Genomic DNA, 24990 nt, shown 5'->3' on the forward strand with positions numbered 1-24990 from the left:
TCTCAGTTGAGGTTCCCTCCTCTCAGATGACTCTAGCTTGTGTTAAGTTGACGAAAAACAGTCACCACAGGATTATGTTTGGAGGAGTATCATATCATGTATTCCCATATTGTTTTTACCCTGTCTCATTTGATTTAGTGAACTGAGATCAGTTAACATCTTTAATTTTCCCAAGATACTATATCTGTACTAATAATACAGGTTAGAGTAGAATTGAGCAAACCTTCTGAAAAGTAACAGTAAATATTGTGGCCGTGGCGGATAGTATGCCATGTTTATGGTTGTGCAAGAAAGTCAACATAATATGCCTAAGGCTGCTTTCCTTAGAATGGCCTGTTTGCAGGCTTGGCTCTTGGCTAGCATATGGGAGTTGGAGTCATATTAGTCCCAGAATTGATAAGGGCACTTTCATTGTTTATATTCTGGTCCCTGTGCCTAAACTGTTTGTGCAAGCATTTCTATTTATGCTGAGCACCAGGTTTGCTTTTGGGAGTGTAAAATTTTGATAGGTTCTGGGCAGAGGTTATCTATGTGCTCACTCTTGTAAGCACCTTGGGCACTCTATCTCTAGAGAGATATTCTGCAGGAATTGAATGTGTTCTGTATGACTCCTCCAGGAGAGTCCCTCGCAAGCTTGGGCCAGGCTTGCTCAGGATCTCTTCTTCTGTACCCTTCGTTTTTTTATTTTGCTTTGCATGGTTTTATTATAATGTGTCATGTCAACATGATGATGTGGTGCCTGCGGGTTTTCCAACTCAATCAAATCTGAACATGGTTTTCGCAACCCCTCACACTTCTTAAAGGTGGAAAATCCATTCTTAGCTTGTCAGCGTTACAAAATCTGATCACAAGAACTGTAGTTTACTGATACTGTTACAAAGCGTATTCATTGTGAACCCTCCTGTCTAGTTGTTTTATTTTCCTTAATCTATTTGAGGTCTTGGAGAACTGACAAGACATTATGTATTTCTCTTACAATGTTCAAAGCTGTGTCATATAGTTTAAGACAGTGGGAGGACATCATGAGCTCTTCAATTAAGGAGATAATATTTCATATAATATTACTGGCTTTTATAGAACTAGAAAGACTAGTGAATATCTTATACAATTTAACTTTAAATGCCTCTCATCTATACAAATTAGCATTTTATGTTCTTTTTGAGGACTGTATTTCATGCTAACGAATCACAACTCCTTTCAAAACTGAGTTTGAGAATAGCAGAAGCCAGTAGTCAACTTTGAATTACATAGTTTTCCTGAATGTTTTAATGAAAGATTCTTTAGCAAGTCTTGGTAAACTCTAGCCTATGGGCCTAACTTCCTAACTTGGTCCTCTGTACCCTTGTGTGTTAAGCGTGCTTTTTTTTTTTTCTTCTTTTTTTTAACTATTTAAGAAACTGTTTTGTGGCATGTAGAAAACATGAAGGCTAAATACTCATGGTTTGATTGGTAAATAATTGTGCTTATCATTTATTTATTGATTATGTACAGCTAACTAGTACTACAGTAGCCAGCTTGCATGTTTGTGATAGAAATGGTTTGTGTGCAAACTTATTACTCAGTCTTTGATGGAAAAAAAATGCTGGCCATGTTTTACTGTACTAAAAAAGCCAGCTGGACCAACATATTAAGCTGAATTTTACTTATCATAATTGAATTAACTTAAATAGCCATAGTGAGACCTGTGCATCTGCTGTGGATTTAAATGATCAGCTCCAAACAGATGCCAGAACTTCGCCTTAGCACAGTGGAGTAGGCACTGCCTTCCTATCACGTTCTATTCTGGAGTAATGTCTGCTGGTTCGCAGCTCTCTTCTGACTGGGTTTACATAGAAACTATGATGTAACCTTACAGGTAAGAGGAATGAGTTACATGTCTCTTAGGTCACAAACATGTTACAAATTACTTCTTTCTTTCTTTCTTTTGTAAAGATTCAATGTCTCTCACAAATCTGCTGGTTTTGTTTACTCAACTTATCTATTATTCACCAAGTTGTCCAAAGATGACATCAGTTGCATATTCAGGTAAATGTTACCTCCTTAAATTGATTGGTTTATTGATTTATTGTGGTAGACATTCAACCCAGGATACATGTATTTTAAATGGAAAAAAAGAAATAGTAAAACATTTAAGTATTCTCTCATGTAGATGCTTGAATTACTTATCTTTTTTGGTAAATGGGTTTATTAAGACTCGTATTACTTGTAAGACATTGCATTGGTTCTGAAGTAAACCATGAAATTTAATTTTGTTCATAGATGATTTAAGATATTTCTAATCAATTAATATGTTAATTTAGAATCAGCTTGCCTGAGAATTTTAATTTTTCTTAATATCAAGATGTTCTCAAATGATGGCAAGAGAAATTTGATTAATTGATGTGTTCTCTCTTTGTTATTTTCCATCCTTTGTACTTTCTAAGGTGTTTTGAAAAGATTGCTTGTTTTGGTTTGTACTAGTTACTATTGCTGCGATAAAACACCATGACCGAAGCAACTTGGGGAGGAAAGGGTTTATTTGGCTTCCATTCCCATATCACTGCATATTATTGACAGGAACTCACACAGGCAGGAACCTGGAGGCAGGACCTGATGCAGAGGCCATGGCTGGCCCATCATGGCTGGCTCATCATGGCTTGCTTAGTTGGCTTTCTTGTATAACCCAGGGCCACTTGCTCAGGAATGGCCATTTCCACAGTGGGCTGGGTCCTCCCACATCAATCACTAAGAAAATGCTCGGCAGGCCTTCCTGCAGCTGATCGTATTGAGGCCTTTTGCCAATTGAGGCGCCCTCCCCTTGAGTAACTCTAGCTTGTGTCAAGTTGACATCAAAGCTTTCAGCACAGCTGATCTCTTGTCAACTTGACATGCAAACACATCACTATTAAGGTATAACTTTTCCTTTCTCATTCATCCTCAAGATCTCACATTAATAGGGACATCACAATATAAAATACTCCAAATTTTACAAGTCCCACACTCTTTAAAAGAAAACAAACATCTAAAAATTTAGTTTCTTTAAAATAGCCAGTATCTTGTAAGATCCAAAATCTTTTAAAATTCAATGTCTCTCAACTGTGCCTCCTATCAAATAAAAAATAAATACTTCCTTTAAGAGGGCACTGTCACATTGTTCAAATCCAAAACTTTAGGTGTTTTCAGGATCTTTTGTTAAGTGTAAAGAAAAAGAGATTTGCTTCATGTTTTGTTGTAAATTGCCATTTGCTCCTAGGCATGTTGACCAGCTTTTGAAAATGTTGTATGTTATTACTGTTTAAAGTAATTTCTACTTTTCTTTGTATATCAATAAAAATCTTCAAAGTAAAACATAATATCAGAAGTAATAACATAGACCATAGTCTTCTAAAATTCAGAAACAGCATGGAAATATTAGCACAAATTCTGAGAGGAAGTGGAGTAAGAAAAAAGGTGGATTGGGCTACATGTTAGTTATAGGATATACAAACGTTTGTTCTCTATGGTTATAATAGTGTATTACTCTTAACTGTGATTCTAAGACCTCTTCTGCCTTTACAGCATTTATACAAATGGGGTTTTAGCTTAAGACCTTTGCTCCATGCTTCTACAGCATTGTTTTTAATGAAAACCATCTTTCCTTGTTAAAAATACTCAGTATTTTGGCTTATTGTTTAATCAATTGTCTCTGTCTTTCTTCTCAGACTGCAATGGTTAGTTCAGAAAGCATTCCCTTATATCATATGAATAGCTAAGTACTCACTGATAGTGTTTGTCATTGCAAATAAGGTTTCTCATCTGGAACTGGGTGAAAAATCACAAAATCTTTTTTCTTTTGGTCAGGTATGAACTTGAAGGTAGCATGCTTATGGGCTGAAGACTACTGTAACATTAATCAAAAACCTCTTTAGTTTTATGCTGTTTCTTTCTAGAGTACTCATATTACATTTATGTAAGAAAGTTAAATTAAGTAGATTAAATATCTAATATAAAAATAATTATTTCAGCAGCTGTTCCAACCATATTATACTTTTGGCTTCCTATTTCATGTTTTAAAGGATGATCTTAGGAATATCCCTTTTACCTGTCTTTTGTGGTAACACAGTGTACCACCTCTGGAAGTGTCCATTCTTTTGTGTCTCTCTTCTGCTTGTGGTTTTATCTCAATACTTCATTAAATTTCCTAATAAGCTCATAAACCCAACCACATTTAAAAAAATGACCAGACATGAATGTAATAAACTAGTTTTCTTGGAGGCAAAAAGTTGAGTTGTCTTCCAGCTATATCTTTAATGTCAGGGCCTGATTTGGTGTCTAACTGAAACATGTTTTATTGTCCTTTTCTTTTCTTTTCTTTTTTTTTTTTTTTATTAGCTTGAGGAGATAGCAAGCTAATTGAGATAAGTTTCAGTTTATAGTTCTCATTTTTTGGTTTAGTTGTGTGATTTTAAACAACAGAATTCCCTCTGAAGTTTATGGAACAGTAGATAGTGCCCAGGGGAAAGTGGCACTGAGCAGTTCTTTTTTTTTTTTTTTTGGCTAAATTTAATAAAAATGATGTTTTATTTATTTATTTTTTCAATGCAGTTTATTCAGGAACATTGAACAATCCTCGGACCCCGGGGAAAGCCAGCCCACAGCTTAGATAGCCTCTGGGTAGCCAACCCAGGCGTGCCACGGGGGCAATGCAGATAGGTCCACATACATGGAAGCAAGCCAGATTCTCGGCCTTAGCCAAATGTGGAGTTGTTCGTGACCGAGAGCACTCACCATCGGGAAGGTGGAAGGCGGAAACCAGCTCCATCTTTAAGGCATAGCATTCCGCAGCTCTCTACAGCTCCCCCTTTTTGTTTTAGACGCATCAGGCAAGAGTAGAGGTCTGATCTCTGATATTAGAAATAAATTGGTAGTAAAGTTAGGTATGCCCTGGTTACTCGCATGCCTCACTGGGTGCCTGTGCCCATTGATGCCCCTCACGCTATGACTCTCTTCAGACAGAAAAGGGATCTTGGAACTACAGCCACCATTGTTACTACCATCTCATTGACGGCTGTTGGAGCTACCACCAGGGCATTAGCCATGAGTCATACTGGGCAGACTGCTCAGACCCTGAATAATCATTTAGCCAATGTAGCTCATGCCTTAGTTGTACATAAAGGAATTAATGCTCAACTAAAAGGAAGCTTGATGATGTTCAATCAGAGGATTGACCTCTTGCAGGAGCAAATTGATACCCTATGGCAAATCGCTCAACCTGGCTGTCAATGAAAGTATGCTGGACTTTGTGTCACTAGCATACAACATGAGAATTTTTCCTGCGCTGCAAATCTGTCTAAACAATTGTCGAGCTATATTTTAGGTAATTGGACTGGAGAATTCGATACACTGAGCAGTTCTTTGACTTCCTGTTTTGTTCCCTCTGTTTCTCAGAGAATTATTCTCCTGCAAGTATGGTGACCGATGTCCTGCGGATTCTCTGCGATCAGAAAGAATGCGCTGTTGAGTGCTTGTACAACAGCACTGTGACAGAGGCGCTTCTCCAGCCCATTCATAACTTGATGAAAGGAACTGTGGTGCGTGTCACTAAAGAAGAAAAAGACCCTCTTCAGTGGCTAGTGTAATAGGTCAACATTCAGTGGCTCTTCATTTCTGACATGGTTGAGATTTTTTTTTCTTATAGAAATTTCTTACCTGTATTTTTTGCTCTTATGGATCTTTATTTGTTAAATTAGTTTATGCAGTTATTTGATTTATTAGTTATGACGGGTGGTAAGAATGGGCAAATACACATACCAATCTTATTTTTTTTCTAATCAAACTCAGTTATGTTGATGTAAAAAACGTAGAAAAATAGTTATTCTATTAAGAAGTGATTTGTCTTATGGGTGTAATAAATCTTGTGAATGTCCTACATATTTTAATGGCAGTTTTATAGCTTCTGGAAATACGATTATATTTGTAAAGAGCCAACTCTGCAACTATAGAGAACTGGTGTGAGAAAGAAGGCATTTATAGCCCCAGAACTGAACAACCATGCTGTCTTCCCCGTTCACACGGGGCACTTCATTGTGCTAAAGAATGTCATGGAAGAATGAGCTGAGGCTGAGGGAGGGGACCTGCTCCACATCAGACATCCAGCATGTGCTGAAGGTGGTGTCCTCACCAGGATTGCTGTGTGTCCAATATAGCCCTCCTCTTCTCTGACTTCAGCTTCTTGTCGGTGACCTTTGAGCACACAAGAAGCTGAAGTTAACATTTTTATCTGCCTTGTAGCATCTTCACATGTTTTTTTTTTCTCTCTCCTGAGCCACACTTCATTGGGTTATAAAATATTTTGTGGATTGTTGCTTGCTGCATAAATGCCACTGTTTTTAGCTTTGCTTTTTACAAAGATTGCTATATGTATGCACTGTTTATATTATCTAAACAGTGTTAAGATACACTCTATGTTTATTCCATTCCCTCCTCCCTGGAGTGAAATCTGCTACACATGAAAACATCCTGTCCTGTGCAGACTAAGGTGTTCTTCCTTTTCTCTATATTTTTTTGCCATGTTCTTTTGCAGTTGTGTTGTATTTGAATTATTCTTTGAGTTTTTTTTTTGGTATTGCATTTATTTATTTGGATGGCAGTCATATGCTGTACTGCACATATGTACAGAGGTCACAACAACTTGTGTGAGTCTTCTCATTTTCTACCATGTGTGTCCCAGGGATGTAACTCAGATCATCAGGCTTGGTGGCAAGTGCTATCTTGGTGACTTTGAACTGTTTCCTTTTGAGTGTTGGTGAGTCCCCTGATATACAGTTGAGATCTAGTACCTAATTTAAGATATCCAACGTAACCCATGGAGCCAGTGTTCTGCCAGTACTCAGTTATGGTTTTTCCAGTATGGAAGGCAGTAGAAATACTTTAACTTTAAGGAAATTACTCTAATTACCTTCTAAACAACAGATATTTAACACAAGCAACAGAAAGTCCTAAAGCAAAACTCTGTGTATGAAAGAGTATGTGGGTACATGTATAACTATACAGTAATGTATATGAGAGAAGAAATACATTCTAGATAGAGGTTTCAGGAAAGTAGTTTGTATGGAAAGAGCTTATCTAATAGAGTTGGCTATAGAGTCATGTGTACATGTGTGTATATGGTCTACATCTCTATTTTCTGTATGTATACGTGCACACAGCACACACACATACACACATATAAATATATAGGTACCTACATAAATACACATGAGCACCCATTAACCTTAGAAAATATGAACTCTTTGGAAGAAGGAAGGTACGTGTACATTTTAATCTGTACAACTGTGCAAGAAGTTTTTTTCTTGGCACAGAATCTTTGTATGTTGTCTAGGCTAACTCCAGATTCTTAGTTCTCCTACCTCATTTAGCTTCTGAAGAGCTGGAATTACTACATATATGTGTGTTCTTACTTTGTTCTTTATTATTGCTGTGTCAAAATAATTCAGGAAAACAACTTAAATGAGAAAAGATTAGACACCTAATACCTAATTTCAGGTATCTGGATTCATGTAACACTACCACATGGGTGCTCTATGTGGGGCATTGTGAGTATAGGAAAGAATAAGGCATGTTTATATTAGCTGCCAGTACAAGGGGCGCTCCACCATCGTATGGACATAGCTGGAAGGAGCTGTTGACATTGCACCGACAGTTAAGAAAGAGGCTGATACATGCTGCTGCTCAGCTGCCCTTCTACTCAGCTGCACACAGTCCAGGATGCAAACAAGAAAGTGGCCCCTCTCCCCTACATTGGACACATCGCCACCACATCTGGTAGTCATAATCAAGATAATCTCTACAGATGTCCAGAGGCCTGGTATTGCTCTACTTTTTCAAATTACCAATTAGCAGTAACTATCATCATCATTATCATCATTACTACCACTACCATTTTATCTCTGTTATACACACACACACACACACACACACACACATACACACACACAGTGAATATATATGTGTGCAGGGTGTAGATACATGTGTGTGAAAGTTTGCATGCTTTTATCCATGTGTTCCTGGGGGTCATGGGAGCACATTTTGTACCCTTCACTTCTACTTTCTGCGTTATTCAGAGGCAGGTTGTCTCTCTGAGCTTGGAGATAAAACTGGCTGGCGGGAAGCCCTCTAGCATTTTCCTGTCTCTACTTCCTTACTAAGGTTAGAGACACATACAGCCACTCCTGGTTTCATATGTGGATCTTGGGTATTTGAACTAGGGTCTTTGCACTTCGATAGCTCTTACCTTCTGAGCCATCCTTCTAGCCCCCGCCATATGTAATTTTAGGGGTCTCTACCTGACTCATATTTGTTAATGGATTCATGAATGTTTACATATTTTACTAGTTTTAAGATACACATTTTAAAGTACAGAGGATGTGGACATTAGCATCTGCAAAGTCATAAAGCAAGAAGTAGATTCTAAATACCAGGAGTTTCTGTCAGATGACTTCATCCTTAACGTAATTTCCAGGTTTCAAGATTTGTTTTGTGCTCTTTTCTTACGTTGGCCAAGCTGTACTAACACTTCCCTTTAAAGTGGGCAGATAATGATTGGCCCAGCTTGTTTGCTGAGTGGGTGATGTTACTGGCTATTGTCCATGCTGCTGCTCAGCTGCCCTTCTACTCAGCTGCACACAGTCCAGGATGCAAACAAGAAAGTGGCCCCTCTCCCCTACATTGGACACATCGCCACCACATCTGGTAGTCATAATCAAGATAATCTGGCAAAGGGGCTAGGACTGCCTGGCAGCAGAGGAGGAAACGGGGTGTGGCTTCCCCCATGAACCTGTTTAACTTAAAGCAACTACCTGTTGGTCAGAAATCTGTTGAGAGGGTCTTAGGGAGCAGGTAGGAAGAAATCTGGCTGTCCCTTGCCAGTCTTTACTCAGTTAGGTGATAAAGGGATGGCATCAATCGGACCAAACCCATGGTGTATTAGATACCACATGCAAGTTGATGAATTTGCAGGAATGTGTTACCCGAGAAGCACCAGGTAATGCAGCCAAGGAAGGAGCTGCAGCGTCTGGTAACCAGAATCGCACACGAAGCTGTAATACAGGCAGTCACCCTCAGTAGCTGTAATACAGGCAGTCATCCTCAGTAGCTGTAATACAGGCAGTCATCCTCAGTAGCTGTAATACAGGCAGTCATCCTCAGTAGCTGTAATACAGGCAGTCATCCTCAGTAGCTGTAATACAGGCAGTCATCCTCAGTAGCTGTAATACAGGCAGTCATCCTCAGTAGCTGTAATACAGGCAGTCATCCTCAGTAGCTGTAATACAGGCAGTCATCCTCAGTAGCTGTAATACAGGCAGTCATCCTCAGTAGCTGTAATACAGGCAGTCATCCTCAGTAGCTGTAATACAGGCAGTCATCCTCAGTAGCTGTAATACAGGCAGTCATCCTCAGTAGCTGTAATACAGGCAGTCATCCTCAGTAGCTGTAATACAGGCAGTCATCCTCAGTAGCTGTAATACAGGCAGTCATCCTCAGTAGCTGTAATACAGGCAGTCATCCTCAGTAGCTGTAATACAGGCAGTCATCCTCAGTAGCTGTAATACAGGCAGTCATCCTCAGTAGCTGTAATACAGGCAGTCATCCTCAGTAGCTGTAATACAGGCAGTCATCCTCAGTAGCTGTAATACAGGCAGTCACCCTCAGTAGCTGTAATACAGGCAGTCATCCTCAGTAGCTGTAATACAGGCAGTCATCCTCAGTAGCAGGCACAGGTGGGGGCCTTGGGTTTATCCGCCTCATCAGCTCTGTGGCTAAAAGAATGTAATCTAATGACACGTTTAACTCAGATATATTATTTCACAACCACAAGTTGTGAATGTTTCCGTTGTGGTAGCAGTCATATAACTTTATTAGACTACACACCACCCTTGCTACATTGTAAAATTATATGATATGTCATATCATTTTTTTTTTTTAAATGTGCAGGCTGCTCCAGAGTGCTCTGAAACAGCTCTAATTCACATAGCTGATATTTTGGCGAGAATAGCTTCTGTAGAGGAAGGACTTATTTTATTACTTTATGGAGAAAATATGAACTCTTCGGAAGAAGGAAGGTACGTGTACATTTTAATCTGTGCAACTGTTCTGGTGTAGTTAGGTTTCTTGATCAGGTACTAGTGATGCATAAAACGTCTTTGATACAGTCTTCTAAAATACTCATTTCTTGCTTTTATTAAAATACTCATTTATTTCATTTGTTCATGTGTCTATGCCTACCTGGGTTTGTGTGCACCACGTGCATGCAGGCACCCCTGCAGGGCAGAAGACAGTGTTGGATGCCCTGGAAGGGGAGTTGCAGGCAGTGGTAAGCTGCACGTACGTGCTGCAAACCAAACCTGGATTCTCTGCAAGAGCAGTAAGTGCTCCTAACGCCTGAGCCACCTCTTCCACCCTTTTACTATATAACCTTACCTCACAGTAATGATAGCAGGCAGCTTTCCAGGTGGGATCCAACATCTTCCTACCTGCTCCCTAAGACCCTCTCAACAGATTTCTGACCAACAGGTAGTTGCTTTAAGTTAAACAGGTTCATGGGGGGAAGCCACACCCCGTTTGCTCCTCTGCTGCCAGGCAGTCCTAGCCCCTTTGCCAGTGGCAGCATTCCAGTACTTAGAGTTCTTGGGCAAACCTATAAACCTGTTTATTCTGGTTTGTAAAAATGGTATCACATATGTTACCCTGAAATCTCACTTCTTAACTAAAACATGGACATTTTCTTGGGTGAATACAGAATGAAACAGCCTTTTATTGTAGCATTCTTATACTGTTATTTCAGTTTGCTGAAATATTCAGATTCCACCCCCGCCGCACCCCCATTAATTGATAGCAAGTTGTGCCTCAGATCTTTCCTCCATAAATAACACTGTAACGTGCTCAGTCTTTGTTCTCTTTAGCCTGCTGATATGATGAATTACATTAATTGGTTTTTAAGTGCCAAGCAGCCTTCCTCAGGGAATACATCATACCGGGTTGTGGTGAATATTCTTCTTCCCCATTGTGGCTCCGAGTTCCTAGAGGTAACTGGGGACCATTGCCATGTTGGCAAATGGCATCAGTCTCTGAACCTGTAATATCTTTATTCTTTGATAAAATTGCAGCGCTGGTTTCATAAATTAGAAATGATTGCTCCTGCTTCTGTCTTGTGGAAGGAATTGTAGAGAACTGTTACAATGTTTAAAAATATGTGGTAGAATTGAGTGTGTACCTGGCATTATCTAATTCTTTTAAATTTGATTTATAGAGCTATTCTGAGTTATTTCCATTTTGTGTGAAAATTAGCAGGTTGCAAAGGAATGGTGCAGTTACCTATTCACTTGTGGTTTAAAGTTGCTGATAATGAAATCTTGCTAGCTTGTGAGTGCCTGGGGGATCAGTACTGAACATCTCAACTCTCATTCTGATATTAGTAGTTTTTACTTATTTATCATCATCATCCTTTATGACTATTACTATTGTTATTAATACTCTTTGCACTAACTTGAAACAACAGTTTTGTGACTTTTTCCAGAAAATTAATTCTTCATCTTGTTTATTGTGCGAGCATGTATGTTTGTGTGTGTGTATGTGTGTGTGTGTGCGCGTGCGCGCACATGAACCCACATGCTTATGCTCACAGGCATGCATGTGCCATGGTACATGTGTGGGTTTCAGAGGACAACATTGTGGAGTTTGTTTTGTTCTTACACATTTATATAGGTTCTAGGGATCAAACTCAGGTCATTACACTTACATGGCAATTACTTTTATCTTATGAGCAATCTTTCTGGCCTAAGAGGGAGAGGAAGAGGGAGAAGAAGAGAGAGAGACAGAAAGAGACAGAGGGAGAGACAGAGACATCGAGACAGACAGAGACAGACAGATTAAAGCAAAACATTTTATTTCTGTTGGAGCAAATTTGTTGATCTCTGTGGATAATGAAATTGTGTTTCATACTTTCTCATTGCACATCACTTTTTCATTGTGTTAATTAGTTTATTTACTCTACATCTTAATTGTAGCTTTTCCTTCCTCCTCTCCCCCAGTCCCCCCCTCTTCCCTTTAGTCCCCTAACCCCATTTTCTCTTCTGAGTGAGAGTTAAGCATCCTCCCTTGGGTTCTCCTTTCTTTGGGTCTGCGAATTGTAGCATGGTTATCCTGCACGTTATAGCTAATATACACTTATAAGTGAGTACATACCATGTGTATCTCTCTGAATCTGGGTAACTCACTCAGGATGATATTTTCTAGCTCCATTCATTTGCTTTCAAATTTCATAATGTCCTTGTTTTTTTTTTATTGTTTTAGATATTCTGTTTTTATTGTCGTTGTTTGCTTTTCCATATGAAATTAAGAATTGTTCTTTCAAGGTCTGTAAAGAATTATATTGGTATTTTGATGAACTGCATTGAATCTGTATGTTGCTTTTGGTAAAACAGCCACTTTTACTATGTTAATTCTACCAATCCATGAGCATGGAAGATCTTTCTATTTCCTTATATGTTCTTCAATTTCTTTCTTCAGATACTTGAAGTTCTTGTCATATGGGTCTTTGACTTGTTTGGTTAAAGTTACCTCCGGATCTTTTATATTACTTGTGCCTATTGTGAAGGGTGTAGTTTCCCTAATTTCTATCTTGGCCCATTTGTCATTTGTATACAAAATGGCTACTGATTTTTTTTTAGTTAATTTTGTATCCAGACACTTTGCTAAAAGTGTTTATCAGCTATAAAAGTTCTTTGGTAGAATTTTGGGGGTCACTTATGTATACTATCATATCATCTGTGAATACTGATACTTTAACTTCTTCCTTTCCAATATGTACCCTCATGATATCCTTTAGTTGCCCTATTGCTATAGTTAGGACTTCAAGTACTCTGTGGAACAATTATGAAGTCAGTGGACATCCTTGTATTGTTCTTGATTTTAGTGAATTATTTTTTTAATTTTTAACTATATTTTATTTACTTTGTATCCCCCTTCTAGTTCCCTCCCTCTTCCCCTCCCAATTCCTCCCTTCCTTCCCCTTCTCCACGCATGCCCCTCCCCAAGTCCACTGGTAGGGGAGGGTTTCTTTTTCTTCCTTCTGATCCTAGTCTGTTAGGTCTCATCAGGAGTGGCTGCATTGTCTTCCTCTGTGGCCTGATAAGGCTGCTCCCCTGTCAGGGAAAGTGATCAAGGAGCAGGCCAATCAGTTCATGTCAGAAGCAGTCCCTGTTCCCATTACTATGGAACCCACTTGGACACTGAGATGCCATGGGCTACATCTGTGCAGGGGTACTAGGTTATCTCCATGGATGGTACTTGATTGGAGTAAAGTATGAGACTTTGGAAAGACCCCTGTGTTCAATTTTTTTGGTTCTGTTGCTCTTCTTGTGGACCTACTGTCTCTCCAGATCTTACTATTTCCCACTTCTTTCATAAGATTCCCTGCACTCTGCCCAAAGATTGGCCATAAGTCTCATCATCTACTTTGATAGTCTGCAGGGCAGAGCCTTTCAGAGGCCCTCTGTCGGAGGCCCCTAACTTGTTTCCTGTTTTCTTCTTCTTCTTCTGGGATCCATCCTCTTTGCCTTTTGGAGTGGGGATTGAGCATTTTAGACAGAGGCCTCCCTATAGATTAGTTTCTTTAAGTGTACAGATTTTAGTAGGTTTATCCTATATTATATGTCTATATGAGTGAGTATATACCGTGTGTGTCTTTCTGCTTCTGGGATAGCTCACTCAGGATGATCCTTTCCAGATCCCACCATTTACCTGCAAATTTAATGATTTCCTTGTTTTTCATTGCTGAGTAATATTCCATTTTGTAGATATACCACAATTTCTGGATCCATTCTTCAGTTGAGGTGCATCTGGGTTGTTTCCAGCTTTTGGCTATTACAAATAAAGCTGATACAAACATGATCAAGCAAATGTCCTTATTGTATACTTGAGCCTCTTTTGGATATATGCCTAGAAGTGGTATAACTGGATCTTGAGGAAGCGCTATTCTCAGTTGTCTGAGAAAGCTCCAGATTGCTTTCCAGAGTGGTTGTACAAGTTTATATTCCCACCAGCAGTGGAGGAGGGTTCCCCTTTATCCACAACCTCTCCAGCATGTGTTGTCATTTGAGTTTTTCATCTTGGCCATTCTGATGGGTGTAAGGTGAAATCTCAGGGTCGTTTTGATTTGCATTTCCCTGATGGCTAATGATGTTGAGCATTTCTTTAAGTGTTTCTCTGCCACTCGATATTGCTCTATGGAGAATTCTCTGTTTAGCTCTGTTCCCCATTTTTTAATTGGATTAATTGATTTGCTGCTTTTCAACTTCTTTAGTTCTTTATATATACTGGACATTGGCCCTCTATCAGATAGAGGGTTGGTGAAGATTCTTTCCCAATCTGTAGGCATTCATTTTGTTTTGATGACGATGTCCTTTGCTTTACAGAAGTTTTTCAGTTTTATGAGGTCCCATTTATTGATTGTTGCTCTTAAAGCCTGTGCTATTGGTCTTCTATTAAGGAAGTTGTCTCCTGTACCAATGAGTTCTAGGGTTTTCCCCACTTTTTCTTCTAACCGATTTAATGTTTCTGGTTTTATGTTGAGGTCTTTGATCCACTTGGACTTTAGTTTTGTGCAGGGTGATAAGTATGGATCTATGTAGACATCTAGTTAGACCAGCACCGTTTGTTGAAGAGGCTATCTTTTTTCCATTGTATGGTTTTGGCATCTTTGTCAAAGGTCAGGTGTCCATAAGCGTGTGGGTTTATTTATGGGTCTTCTATTTGATTCCATTGATCCACCATTTTGTTTCTATTCCAGTACCATGCAGTTTTTATTACTATTGCTCTGTAGTACAGCTTGAGATCAGGGATGGAGATACTTCCAGATGATCTGTTGTTGTACAAGATCCTTTTGGCAGTTCTGGGTTTGGCTTTGAAGTTGAGAATTGTTCTTTCAAGATCTCAAAGAATTGTGTACCTTATTTGATGGAAATTGCATCAAATTGAATCTGTACCTTCATTATGCTTTTGGCATAATGGCCATTTTCACTATGTTAATGCTACTGATCCATGAGCATGGGAGATCTGTCCATCTTCTGCTATCTTCATATATTTCTTTCTCCAGAGACTTGAAGTTTTTAAACAGGTCTTTCACTTGCTTGTTTAGAGCCACCCCAAGGTACTTTGTGTTATTAGTGGCTATTGTGAAGAGTGTTGTTTCCCTAATTCCTTTCTCACCTCTTTTGTCTTTGGTATACAAGAGGGCTACTGATTGTTTTGAGTTAATTTTGTATCCAGCCATTTTGCTGAAGGTGTTTATCAGCTGAAGGTTTTTTCAAGTTGAATTTTTCGGGTCACTGGTGTATACTATCATATCATCTGCAAATAGTGACACTTTGACTTCTTCCTTTCCAATTTCAATCCCCTGATCTACTTTAGTTGTCTTATTGCTCTAGCTTGGACTTCAAGTACTATGTTGAAGAGATATGGAGAGAGTGGGCAGCCTTGTCTTGTCCCTGATTTCAGTTGGATTGATTTACATTTCTCTCTGTTTAGTTTGATGTTGGCTTAGGCTTGCTGTATATTGTCTTTACTATGTTTAGCTAAGTACCTTTTATCCCTCATTTCTCCAAGTATTTAAACTTGAATGGGTGTTACATTTTGTCAAATGCTTTTTTGGGATCTAAGGAGATGATCATGTTGTTTTTCTCCTTCACTTTGTTTATGTGGTGGATTGTATTGCTGGATTTCTGTATATTGAACCACCCCTGCATGCCTGGGATGAAGCCTACTTGGTCATGGTGAATGATATCTTTTATGTGTTCTTGGATTCGGTTTACAAGTATTTCATTGAGTATTTTTGCATCAGTGTGCATAAGAAAGATGGGTCTGAAGTTCTCTGTTTTTGTTGGGTCATTGTGTGGTTTATGTATCAAGGTATCTTGGGTGTGTCTGCTTCTTTTTTTTTTTTTCCAGGACTTTTAGGTGTGCCATTAAGCTGCTTATATTAGATATTTCCATCTTTTTTCTGGAAGCACTTAATGCTAAGAACTTTTTTTCTTAGCACTGCTTTCATTATTTCCCATACGTTTGGCTAAGTTGTGCTTCCATTTTCATTGAATTTTAGGAAGTCTCTAGTTTATTGTTTTCATTTCTTTCCTGACCAAGCTGTCATCGAGTAGAGAATTGTTTAGTTTCCATGTGCCCCTCTGATAGGTGCGTGATGGTTCCTACCATCTTGGATTCCCCATATTTTGTTTTTAGAGAAAGTTTTTCTCACATTGAAGTTGGACAAACAAGATATGACTACTAGCAGTGACTTCTGAATCATCCTTGTGTAGTTCAAGTTCATACTGTGGTTGTTTTCTTTGTAGAAAGAATGGAATATTTGCAAAAGCAGTTAACAAGAGTCTGCCTAATTAAATTTAGTTTTTCACAGTAGATCTCTGAGCAGCTAGCTAGCTGTAAAAAGAATTAGGGGGAGCAGAAAATGGCTTAGCAGGGAAATATGCTACCTGCCAACCATGATGACCTGCATGTAATTCCTGGGAGTCATGTCATAGAAGCAGAGAACTGTTTCCTGCAATTGTCCTCTAATCTCCAGGTTGTCCTGTGACTCTATTACACACACACACACACACACACACACACACACACACACACACACGGAATTAGGAATATTTTTATGAACTGCTTGTGATTTTGGCTTTATGTCGTATTACTAAGTGAAAAAAGGGAAAGCAGAGACAAATGGGTATGAAATGCTACCTTTTGTGTACAGAGAGTATGAGTCATCCATTTGCTTTTATTGCTCAGAAGGGAAATGTTGATGCCAAGCTAAAAGGTAGTGAAAACTGTTAGTTCTAGGGAATAGACAAAAAGAACAGCAACACACATGGAGAAATGTCCTTTGGATATACATTGATTGTATGTAAACTTTATTTGAGAATCAAGTAGATGGATAAGCTCCAAATGTTAAATAAAATTAAGAACTCACAAAACTTATGAGGCAAGTGAATAAGCAAACTTATCAGTCAAGTTAGTGACAAACTCATGAAAAAAGAAAGTTACTGCCATGTAATGTCATCATGATTGAACTTGTAGTGGGGTATATCATTAGGGAAATAGTCTTTAGTGTCTCCTGCATGTGGTATGTTTGGAAGCAGAACTGGTGTGATTTTTAAATTGATATGAATATTAAATGACTAGGTAATAGCATTAGGAACAAAGATTTTTCAGTGTAAGATACAATATAAAAGCATAAAATTAAAGAAACTCGTAAAATCTTGACTATTCAGTTATAATGGAAATGCTAAATTAGGAACTTACCTTTTATTCTGAAAAGCTACATGTTTTTTTTTTTTAACAGGTCACTGCCATGAAAAGTCCTAGAATGCATGCTATTATTGGCAGTGATCAGGTTCTTGCATTGTGACATCTCTGTATCTTTTTAGAATAAACTGCCATTTCTATGTCAGGGGTAGGAAGTACACAGAGTCATCCCTGCAGTTTTGACTCTAGAAAACAAGGAAGAGATTTAAAACTACCAGGATAGCACAGAAAGGACATCAAGGAAGACCCTGCCGTTCTTAATATGTGCAGCTGTAGGATTAAAAATAATGAGTGTAAAAGGGTAGAACATATTAGGTCTATAAAAATGGAAGGATTTAAGAAGTTATTAAAATAATAGAAATATAAAGAACCCTAGAAATAAAGCACAAATCAACTACTTAGTTGCTTATTGGCGCTGATGTGACACCGAGTATATTGACAGTGCAAATGACAGATATTAGAACGTCTTTCTGACTTTCCTTCACACACCATATTTTAACAGGTTACCCAGGAAAAGTTCTTTTGGAAGAAGTCTAGTTACCAAATACAAACAAAATTCTTGAATCAGAAAAGATACATGTAATATTTCTTTATGAAATTTTGGTAATCATCACAGCAGTTGCTTAAATCACCAGGTGAAAAGTCTTTCTTATTAGAAGTGCCAGCCTGGTGCCATCTGCCAAACTAACTTTTAACATCACCTAAATTGGGGTCACCCGGTAAGTGAGGCATATACCAGCGATGAAGCTATTTGCTAAGGAGGAAACAGAGAACTAAAGTAAGCCTCAAGATGTAATTATTATCTTAGAGAACATTTGAAGAAATAGGAAGTGGGTTGAAAGACAGTTTGGGGAAATACTTATTCAAATATAAAACTCATGAATCATTGACCTAGAGGAAAACTACGTATATAGTATAAGTCATCAAACACAACCTGTAGAACTTGATTGAAGGGTAGTTTACACAATGATATCTTGGTAAAATGACATCTTTAAGAGAATTAGAAGTTTGATATGGGCTGTCTTACTAAAAATTATAATTTTTATGTGGGTATATTACATTTAAAATAGAAATTTTGTCATTTGGAGGTGTACACTGGTTGCATTTTTTTTTTTTTTTCAATGCAGTTTATTCAGGAACCTTGAACAATCTTCTGACCCTGGGGAAAGCCAGCCCACAGCTTAAATAGCCTTTGGGTAGCCAACCCCAGCGTGCCACGTGGGCAATGCAGATAGGTCCACATACATGGAAGCAAGCCAGATCCTCAGCCTTAGCCAAATATGGAGTTGTTTGTGACAGAGAGCACTCACCATCGGGATGGTGGAAGGCAGAAACCAGCTCCATCTTTAAGGCGAGGCATTACGCAGCTCTTTACAGTTCCCCCTTTTTGTTTTAGACACATCAGGCAAGAGTAGAGGTCTGATCTCTGATATTAGAAATAAATTGGGACTTTGTACCGATGTTCATTTAGGTGTCATCCACCCAAAGAGCATCATACCCATCCGATACCTTTTTCTCAAAGGCGGGACCTGGGGCATCAACCCGCATGCAAACAGACATGCTCTTCTCTGGGTCGAAAGCGGCTGACCCTGAGTGTAGTGCTTAGCGTCGCATCCTGAGAGTAACATTTTAGCTCCCATGCTTGGGGAGACTGTCCTGCTTCAATGGCTGTAAAGGCCTGAATGGTCATGGCTGCATTATGCTGTTGTGAGACTCTAATCTTGCATATACACTACAGGCAAACCAAGGAGACCAACACCAGAAGGCCTGCTAACGCTCCCATGCCCGCCCATTTCTTCAGATGATTCATGGCTGCAACAATCCATGATGTGGCTAGTCCTGCGTCCCCTCTGGTAGAACACTGGTTGCATTTTTAAGACCAGCATGAAAAAGCACTCATAATGCTGCTGAAGAAAGGAACCTGACTTCTTGAGTGGTCTCTTACATCTAACATGTATTGCTTTTGCTTTGACTTTTTTTTTTTTTTAATCTAGAAAAGTATGAATGCTGCTTTTCTCTGGTGTTAGACCAGGTTATCTTATGTCTTTCTCAACATTGGCTTTGTGATACTATATAAGTTACCTCTGTAATCTGTACATATAGTTTCTGATCAGTAAACTTCCATTTTAAAAGATTATAGAAAACAAACTACATAGGCACATTAAAATGCTTAAAACAGCGGCTGTCACATTGGAAGCATTTTTGTATGTCCTCTTATTATTTCCAGGGAAATGATCTTTGAAGTAGGATGATGTGTTGTTACTGTGGTGGGGAAGTTAGAAACAGCTCAAGCAGTAGGATACTATCACTGTAAAATCAGGAACAGTCATGCGTGACCCTGGCTGCGCGGCATCTGTAAAATCAAGAACACTCACGTATGGCTCTGGCTGCATGGCATCAGTGTCTCAAAGTATGTCCAGATTTGCTGTTTGTCCCCATCTGGCTACCCTTTTCTGTGTTCCATGGAAGCCTTTGTTATGACTAGGCATATACGCATTGGTGGATCAGGCATATTGACTTGTTTGAGAGAAGTTCTGGGATATCTAAAAGGGAACTAAAAAGTGAGCTGTGCTGAGACAGGTTGCTTTGCTCACACTCCATGAAGTCAAGCCCATTTTGCTTTGGAATCACATCTGTGACCTTTTCTTAGTCCTACAGGTGCTCACATAATAGCCAAGTTTTCAAAGAAACTTCTTGATGAAGATATTTCAATTTTTTCTGGATCGGAAATGTTGCCTGTAGTTAAAGGAGCATTTATTTCTGTGTGTCGTCAAATATATGGTACATGTGAAGGCTTACAGGTGTTGCTTCCTTATGCTTTACATGAATCTATAGCGAGGGCATGGAAGAAGGTACGTGCTTTAAATTTTTTCTCCCTGCAGATCTTTATTTCAATTACAGGCACTGTTGTGATATCCCATTATGGACAGAATGTTTTAATAGGACATGTATCTTTCTCTTTTCTTCTTTTCCTTTCTTTTCTCTCCTTTTCTTTTCTCTCCATCCCCTTCTCCCTGCACCCCTCCCTCTTCCCCCTTCCTTCCCTCTTCCCGCTCCTTCCCTCTCTCCTTTCCTTTCTTCCTTTTTTTCTTTCTTTTTTGAAACAGGGTCTCACTATATAGCTCTGGCTCATCTGGAACTTACTATATAGACTAAGCTGGCCTTGAACTTACAGAGATATGCTTGCCTCTGCTTCCTGAGTGCTGGTATTAAAGGCGTGTGCCAATACTCCTGGCTGAATATCACGTCTTTAGCACTGTGGTAGTTGGTATTACCTATCCATGATTTTTAACTTGTCACAGGATGACTTCAGAATCTTCTTCTCAGTTGAGCTAGGGTCTAAGCCTTTAGCTGGTTACCACAAAGTATTTTATTCTCTTTGCATAGACCATAGTAGAGCAGGAGCCATGCATAGACCAGTCTTTTACTTTCATTGAGCCAGATAATTTACTTTTGAAAGCAATTGCCTTAAGGATAAAAAGCAAAACTACAGCATCAGAGGCCTAGTGGATAGTGCTGTCACATAGAAAAGCAGGGAAACAAACTACCCTGTTATTATTATTTTTTTTTAGACAAGTTTGCTGTCTGAAAGGATCCCCACTCCAGTAGAAGGCTTGGATTCGGGTTCCTCAGTGAGCCAGGAGTCCCGCAACAAGTAAGTACAGTTGTTCTGCATCTCTCCATTGTATTTGTTGAAAGAGCTTAGAAATAATTCAAGTGCAATGGAAAACTGGGACAAGAAGTTTTTTAGGAAATTAAACTGTATACATTCAGGTTCAAGGATAATTTTACTTTGTAGAATTACTATTTATAGATTATGTGATACTTGTTATAAACCTAGAAATATTAGATAGTTTTTGCTTCATCCTGTATTTATAGTTTGTGCTAGGAAGCTTAGTGACTTGTAAAGGTTTCAGAAAAACTGGAGAATTATCAATAGTAAAACTGGCATGTTAACGTGCATGCACAGTGGGAGTAAAACGTTCTCAGATGGCAGTGAATTCTATCTTGCTTGTTATTCAAGATATGGCACGAGTGCAGTTTAATTACGGTTTTGGCATTTGAAAGTTATGTAAATTAATATTTCAGCATATGTATTTGTGCTTCCTTATAAATATTAATGGATGTGAGGTCATGTTAACAGGGACATACTTTATTGAACTGAGGTTTAGTAATATACCTGGTCCAAGTTTTTATCCTAGTTTTATGACTGAGTGTTGGCACAGCGGGAAACACAAGAGGGACAGCTCTAAGAACTGTTCCTTGTTTCATGAGGTTCCATTTATTGATTGTTGCTGTTAGAGCCTGTGCTTTTGGTGTTCTTAGATCATGAATTTGGATTCTTTTTCTTTTATAGGTTAGAGCTAAACTTACAAAATCAGTTAATTTTTAAAAATTTAAGAAAGGTTTAACATTACAAAATAGTTTATTCTCTAGAATTTTTATGTATGTTTTTTTCTAATATGGTTAACAATCACATCAGCTATATTTTGTTTCCCTTTTCATTGAGAGAGTATGAAAAAATAAGACAGGGTTTGTTCAGGTACAGTCTGTAGCCGTAGACTTTCCCCAAAGGCACACCTCGCTGCCATCCAACTTCACTGCACGTAAAGCAGAGCAGGGTAGATGTTTGCTACGAGGAGATGCTCCAGAGGTAGTAGACTGGAGAAGAGGCACTGATTATTCAAGAGACTCCTAAACACATTCTGCTTTCCTATGGAGGATATAACGGGTTAAAAGGTGGAGAAAGGCAGTGTTATATTTGAGTGTGTGCTCTTTAGGAAAGCAATGCCAGGGAAAAGGTTTTCTAACCCTTGATGTGATTGTCTGTGTTAGTTGGGACTTTCTGCACAGAACCAGTAGGATAGATTCATGTGTCGGTATATGTGCAAGGAGAGATTTACTAAGGGAATTGGCTCACACTATTATGGAGGACAGGATGTCCGAAAAATAGGTTCTGGGATGTTGATAATAATGCTCAGTCCAAAGCTTAAGAGTTTCCTGTTGTGAGGCTTGGGCTATAAACGCCAGGAAGCTTATGATTTTAACTTCTAAGGGCAGAATGGTGTTCCCGGGTTCCTAAGGAAAGGTTAGTCCCTCTTCTCTGTTGTCTTTCTGTCTGGGCCCCCATCCAAGTGAATGGCACTTTCTCTACACTGAAGATAGATCATCTCTACTTTGCCTACTGAGGTTTGCACATCTATCTCCCCTGGAGACAACCTCACAGACATACCCACAAATAATGCTTTGCTAGTTTTCTAGCTATTCTTCAAATCTACACAGAGTGACATATTGATTACTCTTTACCATGTCTCAAGAGGAGCAAAGGATTTAATATGATCCCATAATATTAGAAGTGTGCATATCATTTTTCTCCTAACAGTTCAGTTTGCCTTCTGGAAAGACTTGAACATCTTTTGTTCTTTTGCTTTTTTGAAATAGTCTGTGTGAGATAGGTAGGCATAATTTCCCTCCTTGATTCATTTGGTAAAATTTAGAGCAGTTAACTGGTCTTTTGTCAGTGTACAGCAGGTACCTAATTTCTTAAGTGAGTGAAGGAATGAATTAGTGAAGGGGACTTTCTCTAGCCCAAGTTACTGAGAATGAGAGTTAGCTTACCTAGATAACAGTAAAATAATAGCAATCTGTAGAAACAAGTTACTAATAATTATTATTTGCCTTGAAGTTAAGCATTTGGAGCACCCCCCCCTTCAGTAACGTAGTTCGTAGGATCCTGCTCCAGCTTCCCATTTAATGGCTCTTATGGAGCCATTAAAAGCCGATGTAGAGCTCTGATGGGCTATTCATGTCCTTTTAATCTAGGTATTGCTTTAAAACACCAGATGAAATTTCAATCAGCTAATCAAAGTGTCCTCACACTATGTGATGCTATCATGATGTGACCTTAGAGAAGACTCAGTCACTGAGAAAAAGAAAAGATACTAAATTTGCCACAATCAGCCATTAAAAGCCCTTCTGCAAAATGGGAGGATAAAATTACACATGGTTCCTTGATCTGCAAAGCTTGGCACATGATACCAAGAAATTAATCACCACATAATGTACTTTTATTGGAAGTATCTTGCTACTTTTTTTAGTCAATATTCTGTTGCTGTGAAAAGATACCATGACCACGGCAACTGTAATAAACAAGAGCATTTCATTGGGTCTTGCCCACAGTTTCAGAGGTCTAGGCCGTCGTTGATACGGGAAGCGTGGTGGCATGGTGCTGGAGAAATAGCTGAAGGCTCTACCTCCAGATCAAAGGCAGCAGGAAGGCAGACACGCTGGGACTGGCTTGGGCTGTTGGAAGCACAAAGTGGCACACCTCCTCCAACAAGGCCACACCTCCACCGACAAAGCCACAGCCAATCCCTCTCAAGTAATGCACTCCCTGGTGACTAAGCATTCAAATCTGTGAGACACTACTAGACAGCATAGTTTGTGCCTTCACACCGTTTGCCAGTGCCACCTCCCCTCCCCCAAGGGAAAGGACAGTGAAACTCAGTAGCCCAGATCTTCTATCGCTTTCATTAAAATTTAAAGTGCAGTTAAATAGGCAGTTCCCGAGAAGATTTATTAAAGCATGGCAATGCTTATTTTCCAGAATTATATATATACTCTTTTGCATTATGTAGGGGTGTCACTCATGATTTTTTTCTTGCGTTATTTGTAACAAATATGGAAACTTGTATATTGGTTTTGTGACTAATTTAATGATTAATATCTCATATCTACATTCGTGTTTGTGTGACTTAGTTTAAATTTTTTAAAAAATAATTTGAATGTTTTGTTAGCATTTCTTAATTGTACATGATAATGGCTTCATTATACATTTTCATACATGTACAAAATATATAATATTTACCCTCTCTTGTCCCTTTTCCATGCCAGTCCTGCTAATCCTCTTTCTCTCCCCAGCTAACCTTCCACTCTGCTTTTCATCTGTGGTAGTGACCCAGCTGGTTGCATTAGTGTTGTTAGGATCAATAATGAGGGTTTGTTTATGGAATGTGGAGACTTGACTAGAGGTTACATCATTGAGGAGAATGTCTCTCCCTCCGCTACCTCAAAAAACTGTTTGAGTCCTCAAGCAGGGGTAGGCCTTTACATCAATGTCACATCAAGGAATGAAAGAAAAAGACCTTAAAAAAAAAACAAAAGTATTTTTGATTTGTATTTCCCTGAGGCCACAGAGGAAGAGGATGCAGCCAGTCTTGATGAGTCCTGATAAGATAGGGGAGATAATAGGAGAGATAGTAGTAGTCAGATAGTAGGGGAGCAGGACCTTCTCTATCAGTGGGCTAGGGGGAGAAGAGAGAGTGAGGGTGGGGCAGGGAGGAGATGAGTGAGTAGGCTACAGCTGGAGTACAAAGTGAATAAGTTGTAATTAAAAGAAAAAGAGTGGTTTGCCCAAGAGTGAGTCCAAATTTTAACTCTCCACTCATCTTCCCTGTCTGTCACGTGTCTGTAATTTCTGATTACTGTCTGTATTCTCTGTTGTGCCTGATCTGTCCCTGTGTCCTTTAAGAAAGGGCTTTGCTCTCTGTTTGTTGGACAACAGAAAACACAGTATGGGGAAAGGATGAAGAATACATTTAACCTGTACCACCTAATACAGCCAAGGTAGCCTTGCTTTTCAGCTGGCTGGAGCACCCTCGTGGGAGCTGT

The 24990-nt window shown here is 39.0% G+C and overlaps 1 protein-coding gene across 1 annotated transcript in view; it reads left to right on the forward strand.

Annotated features, from left to right (window-relative positions):
- Positions 1-24990, forward strand: part of Tbc1d32 (TBC1 domain family member 32) — a 223224-nt gene that overhangs the window by 59699 nt on the left and 138535 nt on the right. The window contains exons 13-17 of the mRNA XM_060373683.1: positions 1933-2025; positions 5407-5549; positions 9952-10079; positions 19970-20171; positions 20892-20974. Of these exons, the coding sequence (XP_060229666.1) occupies positions 1933-2025; positions 5407-5549; positions 9952-10079; positions 19970-20171; positions 20892-20974 (649 nt within the window). The remainder of the gene's footprint in view (positions 1-1932; positions 2026-5406; positions 5550-9951; positions 10080-19969; positions 20172-20891; positions 20975-24990) is intronic.

The sequence above is a fragment of the Meriones unguiculatus genome, chromosome 20 (genome assembly GCF_030254825.1).
Source record: "Meriones unguiculatus strain TT.TT164.6M chromosome 20, Bangor_MerUng_6.1, whole genome shotgun sequence".
NCBI lineage: Eukaryota > Metazoa > Chordata > Mammalia > Rodentia > Muridae > Meriones > Meriones unguiculatus.